Source organism: Quercus robur, chromosome 3 (genome assembly GCF_932294415.1).
Source record: "Quercus robur chromosome 3, dhQueRobu3.1, whole genome shotgun sequence".
Lineage (NCBI taxonomy): Eukaryota > Viridiplantae > Streptophyta > Magnoliopsida > Fagales > Fagaceae > Quercus > Quercus robur.
In genome coordinates, this window is record NC_065536.1 from 3,006,141 (window position 1) to 3,019,275 (window position 13,135).

General features: G+C 34.2%; 2 protein-coding genes across 2 annotated transcripts; one reads left to right on the plus strand and one right to left on the minus strand.

Annotated features, from left to right (window-relative positions):
• Window positions 1-34: 34 nt before the first annotated feature.
• On the plus strand, window positions 35-12,429 carry LOC126716710 (WAT1-related protein At1g09380). Its single transcript, XM_050417650.1, has 7 exons — window positions 35-213; window positions 9,933-9,995; window positions 10,277-10,393; window positions 10,497-10,752; window positions 10,986-11,144; window positions 11,650-11,801; window positions 12,133-12,429. Exons 1-7 carry the CDS (start codon window positions 35-37, stop codon window positions 12,332-12,334), a joined length of 1,128 nt encoding a protein of 375 aa, XP_050273607.1. The 3' UTR covers window positions 12,335-12,429.
• Window positions 2,097-8,468, minus strand: LOC126716709 (uncharacterized). Its single transcript, XM_050417649.1, has 7 exons — window positions 7,969-8,468; window positions 7,427-7,453; window positions 7,091-7,202; window positions 6,209-6,275; window positions 2,945-4,428; window positions 2,461-2,834; window positions 2,097-2,268 (listed from the first exon to the last, which is right to left on the minus strand). The coding sequence occupies exon 5, from the start codon at window positions 4,420-4,422 to the stop codon at window positions 3,097-3,099; it is 1,326 nt and encodes a 441-aa protein (XP_050273606.1). The 5' UTR covers window positions 4,423-4,428; window positions 6,209-6,275; window positions 7,091-7,202; window positions 7,427-7,453; window positions 7,969-8,468; the 3' UTR covers window positions 2,097-2,268; window positions 2,461-2,834; window positions 2,945-3,096.
• Window positions 12,430-13,135: the final 706 nt, after the last annotated feature.

Below are 13,135 nucleotides of genomic sequence, written 5' to 3' on the forward strand. Positions count from 1 at the left end.
TACTGAAATACTAGTACAACTACTGCAAGAAACAATGGCTGGTGGTGATCTTCTACCTTTTGTGTCCATTGTTCTTGTGCAGTTAGGCTATGCAGGGATGAACTTCACATCAATGTTTGCCATGCACTCTGGAATGCACCCTCTTGTCCTCGTGGCTTACAGGCTTCTGTTTGCAACCGTGGCAATTGCTCCCTTTGCTTATTTCATGGAGCGGTAATATAAAAACTCTCAAAAAAGAAAAAAAATAATAGTTGATAAAGTATACATATTATATATCCAGCGATCATCATAACTCTGTTTTGGTTGTTTCTTGCATATGCATAGTTTTTGCTTGAGTCATGCACATTTTGCTTGTTTGTGTTGTTTGTTTTAGAGTTGGTGGAGTTTGGACTTTTCTTGCTATATATGGAAATTTGTTTTGATTTCTTGTATCTGACTTGATAATTAAGTACCATGCTTTTCTTACAGTCTTTTTGTTTAATTCAAAATTTTCTCTTTCTTATGTTCACGTGGGCTATCCACACGTTCACTCACATACATGATACATGTTTAGCTGTTCCATTTGTGGAAAGAGAATGACGTTGGAGCTTTTCATTGTAAATATAGGTTATCTGATATTTTTATATTGAAAATCATGATATATATATATATATATATATGCCAACGGGGTTTGGCTGAGTGGGTAAGGCTCGGGCACTTCGTGCAACACACCTAGGTTCGAGTCCTGCTACCCACAGGAGTCCGTTGGTGAGCATCCTTAGTGGGGTTAAAACCCTGCACAAGCAGTTACCATAAATTCGGTTCGCCTGACGCCCTGCCCGGGGTGTAATATAACCATAAATCCCCCATTTTTATTTAGCAAAATATATATATATATAGATATATATTGCTTGTGTCTAGAAAATAGAATGAACTTTTTGTAGTATAGGATTCTCATTTAATTTCCATGTGAAAATGAGTTTATAACCATGAAATTTTTCTTCTTTTTTATTGGTTATACTATAACTCATCGAGAGAGAGAGTTTTCCACAACCTTATCAAAAGTTCTGAACTTGCAATTAATCAGAAGATCCTTGAAGATATTGAATGTTGAAACTGTTGAGAACTCTGTGAATGACAAAATGGATGTTGCATTTCACTAGGCTTGGCATGTTTGCCACGTAGTTCATACAATATGCTAGGTAGAGAGACCTATAGTAGTTAGCCGAAAAGTACATATAAATAATTAAATACGCTCGGTTGTTTTTTTGCATGGCTAAAGCATGAGCTATAAATGCTCTATATGTCACTTCTTGCGTGTTCATTTTGATGACCCTTAAAAGAAACTTAATTAGCTTATGTCTAGTTCTTAAAGATTTACTTATTTTAGGTGCATCTGTATTTTTCTCACACTACAAGAAAATGTATTTTTAGTGACGAAAAAATTCGTCACTAAAAGTCCTGTTTTTCGTCACTAAGAACCTTTAGTGACGAAATTGGACTTTTAGTGACGAAATTCGTTTCGTCGCTGTAGCCCCGTCGCTAAAAGTCCTAGCGACGAAATTTTTCGTCACTAAAAGTCCGATTTGTTTTTTAAAAAAAAAACTTTTAGCGACGAAAACGTTTCGTCACTAAATGTTTTCCTCGCTAAAAACAGTATTTAGTGACGAAATATTTTCGTCACTAAAACTATTTCAGTTTATTAAATCATATTTAGTGACGAAATATTTCGTCACTAAAACTATTTTCGGGTACATTTAGTGACGAAAAAATTCGTCACTAAAACTATTTTTAAGAAAATTCAGACACATATAGTGACGAAAATTTTCGTCACTAAAACCATTTCTTACAAAATTCCGCTGCATTTAGTGACGAAATATTTCGTCACTAAAACAATTTTTTGTTGCCATATTTGTGACGAAAAAATTCGTCACTAAAACTTATTTTCTATTTTTATTATTTTCATAGCGTTGATATTAACCTATAACCTGTCATTATATTATTAAAACCTCACATTTGATTAACATATTTATTTTAACAACACATTTATAAAAAATCGATCCATACATTCTACAAGTTAAAATTAAAGTAAGTATCCAATTCAAACTCTTTCCATACAATAAGTGTTTGCAACACATACAATAATTGTTTGCAACACATACAATAACTTAAGATGTTTTATAACAATACAAAAAATGTGGCACAATATACTTAGAACTAACGGAAGATGTCCTCATATGTCTTCAAATAATGCCTAAAGGAAATCCCCTAAATCCACCAATAAGAAATCTGCACAAATATAAATCTTCAGTTAAATATAAATCTTTAGTCAAATATAATTCTACATAGTGCCAACAGAAAATTCACTTCTATATCTTCAGTATCATAAACTAAAGATTAAATAACCTATCACGTGACAAATATTAGTTTCTAATGATACATAAAAAATGAAGTGTTTTAATTTAAAGATAAAGTACTAACCAATAAGTGATTTAGCTTGAAGATGAACCACCTCCATAAGTAAAAGCATCATCATAACCCTTGCTCCTCAAAAAATTAAGAATATTGTTTTGGACCTCATCTTGCTTAGCTCGTGCCTCTTGCTCCTTAGCTCGCTCCTCTTCGTCCCTGGCTCTTGCCTCTTTGAGCTCAATTATCTCACTTTCTAAACGATGAATATACTCCACCGAGGAATTAGATGAGGCAGTGGTTACTAGAGAAGAGGAAGGTCTCATGCCAAGTCCTTTTACAATACCGGATTTCTTCTTAAAAACCAAATTTGAGATCTCCTCTTGTGTAAGGGGAATTGCATTAGGATCTTGACAATGATCCTCTTGCACTTTAAGAATAGTTTCCTACCATTTGAAAGAGAAAAAAACAAGCAATCACAACATTAATAATACATATGCTATAACTTTACAAACATGATAAAGATGAAATAATAGGGATGGAATGATATACATACATATGTCGCTTCATCCTCAGGCTGTATCCACCTATTTGTATTTGGATTAAAATGAACATCTTTGTAGATTTTTGCCAATTCAGGAACTTGACCGTCATTATTATTTGTCTAATTAAGTAACATTCGAGTATTAGTTATTTATACTTAATTAATCACAACATATAATACACTGAATATGGTTGATCGTTGCAAGTGTAACAAGAATGATAACCCTTTGTCCTCCACCCGGATACGTTACCAAATCCAGGATAGTCATGTATTGTCCACAACAAAGTTGCACGCATCTGAAAATGCTCTTTACTATAAGCATCATAAGTTTCTACACCTTCTTCCCACAACTCCTTCAACTCATCAACCAATGGTTTCAAGTAAATATCAATATCATTCCCCGGTTGATGGGGACCGGGAATAAGCAAGGACAACATAAAATATGGCTCCTTCATAACCAACCAAGGCGGTAAATTATAGGGGATAAGTATGACAGGCCACATACTATAATTATTGTTCATATTCCCAAAAAGATTAAATCCATCTGTAGCCAACCCTAACCTTACATTGCGAGGTTCGAGGGCAAAATCAGAATGTTGCAAATCAAATTCCTTCCACTCCTCACTATCAGCCGGATGCCTCATTATCCCATCGTCCACACGTTTGTCTATATACCATCTCATGTCCTTAGCTCTTTGGCTTGACATGTACAATCTCCTCAATCTCGGTGTCAACGGAAAGTAACGCAATACTTTATGAGGAATCTTCTTACCTTGGGTACGTGTATCTTTGTACCTAGGCACCTCACACACCGGACATTTATCAAGATTTTCATTTTCCTTCCAAAATAATGCACAATCATTTTTGCATGCATCTATATGCTCGTATGACATACCCAAGTCACGTAATATCTTCTTTGCTTCATAAGTTGACCTTGGAACCAAGTTACCTTTCGGTAAAACCTTTGTCAGCAATTCTAGCATCATATCAAGTCCCTTATTACTCAAGTTGGTCATTACTTTTACATTCAACATCTCAATAACAAACTTCAAGATACTATAATCAGTGCAACCCGGATACAACTCACGTTTTGCATCTTCCTCAAGTTTGTCAAAATGACGCACCTCCTCATCTTCGGTTGCATTTCTTGGTTCCCCTCTAATTCGGTCATCTACCAAGGCATCGATACCATCCATATGATCACCATCCGACATTTCATTATCATGAATGTTCTCGTTCAATACACGAGGTTCTCCATGATTATACCAATTAATATAAGATTGCATAATTCCACGATGAAGCAAATGGATACGCACAATTTGAGGAGATTGTCGATAGCAATTCACACAGTGAATACACGGACACGGAATATTACCACTCAAGTCCACAACCGCTCTTGCAGAATTAATAAATGCATTCACCCCTTCAATATATGGATGACTTAATCTGCCATCGGGTGTCTTACCCATTGTCATCCAACTTTTATCCATGTTTGACTACAATTATAAAATGAATCCTCCTTTAGTAAGATAAGGACAACTCATGCATAATGTATTCTAACATCTAAGTCTATAAGCCACTGAGATAAAGTTCTATCACATTCATGAATGCACAAGTCTATATTAATACTTAAACAAATATACGTTGCACGCACAAATATACACTTCCAATATGAATTTAAACCACCTTATAGCACCATGCAAGCCACCCGCTTGCTCCAATACAACAACCCACCACAAAACTAATCACAAACATCACAAGTATAGAGTGCTTACAAGTATTGAAATTGAATAAAGTAATATTCATTATATCTAATTAACAAGTTCCATTCACATTTTCAAGAAACTAAAAACACTCCCAATATGAATTTAAACCACCTTATAGCACCATGCAAGCCACCCGCTTGCTCCAATACAACAACCCACCACAAAACCAATCACAAACATCACAAGTATAGAGTGCTTACAAGTATTGAAATTGAATAAAGTAATATTCATTATATCTAATTAACAAGTTCCATTCACATTTTCAAGAAACTAAAAACACTCCCAATATGAATTTAAACAACCTTATAGCACCATGCAAGCCACCCGCTTGCTCCAATACAACAACCCATCACAAAATCAATCACAAACATCACAAGTATAGAGTGCTTACAAGTATTGAAATCGAATAAAGTAATATTCATCATATCTAATTAACAAGTTTCATTCACATTTTCAAGAAACTAAAACCAATCACAAACATCACAAGTATAGAGTGCTTACAAGTATTGAAATCGAATAAAGTAATATTTATCATATCTAATTAACAAGTTCCATTCACATTTTCAAGAAACTAAAAACACTCCCAATATGAATTTAAACAACCTTATAACACCATGCAAGCCACCCGCTTGCTCCAATACAACAACCCACCACAAAACCAATCACAAACATCACAAGTATAGAGTGCTTACAAGTATTGAAATCTAATAAAGTAATATTCATCATATCTAATTAACAAGTTCCATTCACATTTTCAAGAAACTAAAACCAATCACAAACATCACAAGTATAGAGTGCTTACAAGTATTGAAATCGAATAAAGTAATATTCATCATATCTAATTAACAAGTTCCATTCATATTTTCAAGAAACTAAAAACACTCCCAATATGAATTTAAACAACCTTATAACACCATGCAAGCCACCCGCTTGCTCCAATACAACAACCCACCACAAAACCAATCACAAACATCACAAGTATAGAGTGCTTACAAGTATTGAAATCTAATAAAGTAATATTCATCATATCTAATTAACAAGTTCCATTCACATTTTCAAGAAACTAAAACCAATCACAAACATCACAAGTATAGAGTGCTTACAAGTATTGAAATCGAATAAAGTAATATTCATCATATCTAATTAACAAGTTCCATTCACATTTTCAAGAAACTAAAAACACTCCCAATATGAATTTAAACAACCTTATAACACCATGCAAGCCACCCGCTTGCTCCAATACAACAACCCACCACAAAACCAATCACAAACATCACAAGTATAGAGTGCTTACAAGTATTGAAATCTAATAAAGTAATATTCATCATATCTAATTAACAAGTTCCATTCACATTTTCAAGAAACTAAAAACACTCCCAATATGTATTTAAACCACCTTATAACACCATGCAAGCCACCCGCTTGCTCCAACACAACATACCATCACAAATCCAATTTCCAACATCACAAGTATAAAGTTTTATAAGGTTTTCAACTAAAATTTACTTACTTTGCTCAAGCTAAGCTTACAACTTTCAGAAAATATCCAAAGTTATTGCAAATAATGTGAATTTAGCCTGCAAAAGAAAAGTTAAACTTATAAGTACTTCAGTCATTATAATGAATAGCTCTTATGAAAGGCTAAATATGTTACTGTGACAACATCCAATCCAAGCACAAAAAAAAGAAAAAAAAAAGCCAATTCGACAATCTTACCAAAACCATCACAAGGAAATCTGATTGTCATCTCTAGCATCAAACAATACAAATTCCTTCAACATCGGACTAGAATTCTAGGGTTATTAAAGGCTATACTAAATAGCCTCTTTTGAGTCATTGTAGATGGCCTTTTCTTACTACTTATCAAAAAATAAATGGCCTTTTCTTACTACTTTGAGGTAAAATTCTCAAAAAATTAAGAATAATCTTTTGGACCTCTTCTTGCTTAGCTCGCGCTTCTATCACATTCATGAATGCATAATGCTTACAAGTATTGAAATCGAATAAAGTAATATTCATCACATCTAATTAACAATATTCATTCACATTTGCAAGAATTGAAAAACACTCCCAATATGTATTTAAACCACCTTATAACAACATGCAAGCCATCCACTTGCTCCAACACAACAACCCACCACAAAACCAATCACAAACATCACAACTATAATGCTTACAAGTATTGAAACCAAATAAAATACTATTCATCACATCTAATCAACAATATTCATTCATATTTGCAAGATTTGAAAAACACTCCCAATATGTATTTAAACCACCTTATAACACCATGCAAGCCACCCGCTTGCTCCAACATAACAACCCACCACAAAATCAATCACAAACATTACAAGTATAGGGTTTTATAGGTATTTAAACAGAGTTTACTTACTATGATCAAGCTAAGAGTACAAGTCTGATTTGTTGGCTAAACTTTAGTCTTTTACTTTCACAGATCTAAGCCTCTTTCTATTCCCCCACAGCAACCCAAACAATCACTAACCCTGTCATCACATTCAACCAAAAACCTTGTCACCAATACTAAAAATAAAAAGCCTTTACAAACTATATGCAAAGAAAATTCAATTGATGGGTCTCCTATTCACCAAACCCATATAGCCAACAATACTAATAATATCAACAAAGTGCGCAGAGAGATAAACTCCAAAAACAATTTAATTATGTCACTATGTCCTTTCCTAAAGTATTAAACATTAATTTGACTTACAAAAGGTTCCTATCAGAAAGGCATTTCCTGTAAAATGAAAAAAGAAGAAGAAACCAGTCAGTATAGCTCAACCAACCAAAGCATATATAAGGCAAAATTTCATCTCTCTCTTTTCCTTTCCAGTATTTAATTGATCAAACAGTTGGTGAGCACAAAAAAACATTGCAGACGCATAAATTTCAAATATCAAGGCAAACATGTATCCCAACTGATTACTCAGTTGGGGTAACCAACACATCAAAAATCATATAAAAGTAGCAGTAAATGCAACAAACAAACTACTAAAAGAAACCCATAAATTTAGCATCTTTAACACTGTATAAGCAGTAGCAAGCTAACATTTCTTCAATCGCAAAACAGAAAATGGGCATAAAGCATGTGAATAATTACTCCCACAAAAAATCCCAACAGCCCAAATAAGAAAAACCCATTAAAATTAAAGCCTTTCACATTACAAATTCACAGTATTTACCAATGAAGCAGAGAAATGGGAAAAGGAGATGGAGATGGAGAAATAAGTAGAAAAAGAGTGAGTGACGTACAATAAGCAGTGAAGATATGCTCAAATCAGTGACGGAATGCTCTCAAATAGGCAACGGAATGCTCATCGGCGACGGAATGATCTGAAATCGGCGACGGTTGGGTTTTTTTTGGGTTATCGGTGACGGTTCTCTTCTCTTAACGGCGACGGTTTGCTTCTCTTCTCTTAACGGCGACGAATGCTCATCGGTGACAGAATGCTCTCAAATCGGCGACGGAATGCTTGCCGGCGACGGAATGATCTGAAATCGGCGACGAAATGACCAAATCGGCGACGGTTGGTTTTTTTTTGGGTTATCGGCGACGGTTCTCTTCTAATAACCGCGACGGATCTCTTCTCTTAATGGCGACGGTCTGCTTCTCAGTGACGGTCTGCTTATCGGCGACGGTTGGCTTCAGCATCGGAAGGCTTCGACACCGGTTGGCTTTGGTGGCACTTGCTTCAGCGTTGGTTGGCTTCTTCAGGTGACGATGAAGACACAGCTTGCTGTTTGTGTTTGGTGTTCAGAATTTAGGGGTGAAATGAAATGAGGGGTATGTGAACTAAAAGGATATTTATATAGGGGTCTTTAGCGACGCAATATTTTCGTCGCTAATGCTCATTTCGTCGTCGCAAAAGGCATTTTTTTATGTTTTTTAGTGACGAATGCCAGTTTCGTCACTAAAGAACCCAAGCTTGTTAAAATTTAGAGACGAAATTCATATTTCGTCACTAAAGCATACTTTTAGTGACGAAATGTGATTTCGTCGCTAAAAACATATAAGTGCAACACTATTATTATTTTTAGTGACGAAATTCATATTTCGTCACTAAAACATACTTTTAGTGACAAAATGTGATTTCGTCGCTAAAAACATATAAGTGTGAAACTATTATTATTTTTAGTGACGACTATTTTTCGTCACTAATTCTTACTTATAGCGACGAAAGTATTTTCGTCACTAAAACTATCCACAATAATACCTACAGTGACGAAATATTTCGTCACTAAAAATTTCAACTTTTAGCGACGAAATATTTCGTCACTATAGATTAATTAAGCTGGCGCCAAAGTTTCCCTCCGTTGGCGCTCATTTTTCAGATCACAATAGCGACGAAATTTATTTTTCGTCGCTAAATGTTATAATTTTTTTCATTATTAGTGACGAAATTCATATTTCGTCACTAAAGCTGTATTTTTAGTGACGAAAAATATTTCCTCACTAATTTTCGTCACTAAAAATACATTTTGTTGTAGGCTCATTTTTTTAAGCCCATTAAACCAATCAAAATATATTATCCCAAATTAATGAGCACTTAATTAGTGTTAGGTGTGCTAGCTAGATGTTGATTTATGTGCCCCATCAAGATAATATGGAAGAGTGGATTTATTTTGGATTTGCAAGATATAAATTTATGATTATTATGTTCTACCTAATGCTTTCAATAACCCCTCCTTCTCAGACCATACTCATCAGGCTTTTGCTAAAGTTCTTCAATTGCAGTTCCTATTTTTTGCATGACCACAAATCTTATACTGTCATTTTGGTTTCTCTCTCTCTCATACTATTTGTTGCATAGGAAGCTTGTATATGTTTATACTTTATGGTTTGGTTCCTCATCTCTATTAAGCATTCTGTTCACAAGTAAAAGCTAGTGTATAGGCTACTAAAGAGGCAGTATAGGTGCTCTTTGTCAACATTATTATTTATGGATGAATGAAGTGCCAGGACGCATGTAATCATCTTCTAATATATACTATATGAGATGAAGGCACTGCAAGATTAATTTCCTTTAACATGAGAAGTGGAAAGAAACTATTTCGGCTATATATCAACCTGTGGTAGAGTCATATCAATTTTGTTAAATACCAGTATTATAATATGAACAATTTTATGAATGGCAATGTTTACACTAAAATGTATATTACTTTTTTCATGGTTCACTTTAGAACAATATATATAAATATTTCATATCTTTCTGCAGGAAGACAAGACCCAGGATTACAATGTCTATTTTGTGCCAGACATTTTTATGTTCCTTAACAGGGTATGCATTTTCAAACTTGAACTTCCTAGTCCATAAGTTACTATCATGTTTGTAATTTTGTATGCATGCCAAAATGTTCTAGGCCATCATGGCCATGTTTTAGTTGAAATGTTTGTTCAATCTTTTCCTTGATGAATTAAAATATTCTAGTCTTTTGTTTTCTACATGTCCAACACACGTTAATTTACATATGAGCTTTGCTTCGGTTTGTGACAATTAGTATTTGATTTTTTATATATTTTTTTTACAAAGTTGTACCCTAACATGAACTCAAAGTGCAGGGCAACTGGAAATATGGTCCTTTACTTTATAGGGTTAAAGAACTCAAGCCCAACAATTGGATGTGCATTAACTAACACACTTCCAGCATTTACTTTCATCCTTGCAGTCCTTTTCAGGTAGCTTATTTTTCTGTTTATTCAGGAAATAGTTCAAATGGCAGTTCACTCCTTTCTTCCAATTCAGTACAAGAATTAAAAGTTTTAAGTTGATGTTTGGCAGGCAAGAATCTCTGGGAATCAAGACCAGGCCAGGTCAAGCGAAGGTAATAGGAACAATTATATGTGTAGGTGGAGCCCTTATATTGTCATTCTACCATGGAAACATCATTAATATAGGCGAATCCAGCATTCACTGGACATATGCTGAGAATATGGAAAAGAATAGCTCCACTTCTAGTGGCCATGGGAATGTCATCTTAGGCCCCTTTCTCCTTATTCTTAGTTCTCTCTCTTGGTCAATATGGTTCATAATCCAAGTAAGTACTCAGATCCATTACACCAAAGCTTTTGATTTTGTTGGACTATTGTATTATTCTCCAAGTTATACTTCAAATCTTTAGCATATGGTATGGACCAATTACTGTTATTCACACTTACAAAGTGAGAATGATTTTATGCATATTGATTTGTATTATATTGCATGCATGGTTCAAGTGCAAGTTTCAGACTTTCATGATTCCTTGTAGTACTAACTGTTTTATAATTTCAGGCAAGAATGAGCAAGACGTTTTCAGCACCATACACAAGTACCACATTGATGTGTTTCATGGGCTTCATTGAGTGTGGGATCATTGCCGCAATTTTCAAACCTGTCATTTCTGCATGGTCATTGAGCAATCCAATGTGGCTTCTTGCAGCTCTCTATACAGTATGCTTCACTTCACTTGATTTGTTGAAAACGATTTGCAGGATTAGTGTTTCTATTCTTTCTTTTTCTGGGACAAGGAATACTCAATTTCCAGGCCTAGGAAATTCTCTTCAAAGAAAACCTAGTTGACAAATTAAGAATTTCAGTCACATTCGTTAGTGTCAAATATCATCAAGCTAGTGAGCTCTCCGCTCCTATGATCTAAAACACTTCTCATGAATAAATCTTGGGATGGAGACCCCTTTAATTTGGAGCAGCAAGTTTGTATACCGGATTTCAGTTGCTGAGAGTTCTAAAAATGTTTTCATTAGATAGCTAAATGATGTTTCAGACTTTAGAATATAAACCATAAGTTATTACTTATTAGTGACTTCTATATAATTTTAAGGCCGACCTTGACTAATCTGTTGATGATTAATAGCAGACCCCAAAAGTTTGGGACTAAGACTTGGTTGTTGTTATATATTTTAAGGTCCTAATTTGAAAATCATAATGTTGATTTCAGGGGGTTGTGTGCTCTGCACTAGCATTTGCTGTCACTTCATGGGCTATCCAGTTGAAAGGTCCTCTCTATGTCTCAGTGTTCACTCCCTTGTTGCTTGTTATAGTGGCTATTACCAGTTGGGCCCTGCTTCGTGAGAAATTATATGTTGGAACGTATGTATACACTTCACTTACTCACAAATTTCTTATCTATTTTGGACTCATTTGGATATATGTTTTATTTTTTTTCAATACATATATATGTGGCAATCTCTTTGGACTGACTAAATTCAAAAATCTTTTCTTGATTAATTTTTCTCCAAAACTTAGACCAAGTTGTAACTCAACTTAATAGTTCAAAAGAGATTGACACATACTTGTGTAAAAATGTAAAAATGTCTCCTTATTACAAGTGGTATTGAGTTTACTTGTCTAGTGTATTGTTTGCCTTTATAACAAGTTTAATCAGCATATTTCTGTTACTAAAACTATGTTGTTAATTCAGTGCTTTAGGGTCACTTTTGATTGTTATGGGGCTTTATGCTGTTCTATGGGGAAAAAATAAGGAGACAAAACTGGCAAATGCTATCGAAGAGATAGAAACAACAAAGATAGATGATGATATGATCACAAAGGACTTGGAAATGCAGTTTGATGCAAAATCAAATGGCAATCACAATAGAGCAGAGAAACCAGAAGACATGTAATCCAATTCAAAATTGTTGAGTGCTCCATCCCATGCTGAAGTGTAACGTATGTTCCAATTTATTTCACCTCAATGTCCCAAGTTTCACAATTTCAAGTTTTTGCTCTCATACTGTATCACCTTGAAACACTAGCTTTCATGGTAGAAGGAAAGTGAAAAAAATTATCTTGTTGTACTACTTAAGTAATATGAGAAATGTCAAATGTGATGTTCAGAAGCTATTTATCAAATTGGTTAAGAAGAAAGATTATTCCTATGAGCTATGAGCCCCTAATAATTAATAAAGAATAGTATGACATTACAAAGTTACAGTGGCATAATGTTCTACATACTTCAACAGAACAAGATGATAGGAAAATGTAGTATTCTTGATATTTATCCAGAAAGGGACACAATTTTTCGCAACATATTAAGGTGGTAAATTATTATTGGAGTTACATCTCTTTCACCTATTTTTATGCACAAATCATAATATGACATTAAAAAGTTGTGAAAAATCAAATCTAAAACCATAACTCTCAACAAAATCAATATCTACCCAAACCCAAAAATGTCATTGGCTGTATGACAAAAATAGCTTATCTGCTACATATGAGTTTTAAACAGCCTCACTCAATTCCCTTTTTATAATTTATTGGCCAAAACTTATGATTGAAGATGGGCAATTCAAAATGATTCACCTATTATTGACTACTAAGCTTTCACCTAACATATTATAAGATCCTTAAAAAAAAAAGTTCATGAATTCTAAGCAAGATTTAATTATTCAACTCATATCATCATAGATCATCCACATGTATCC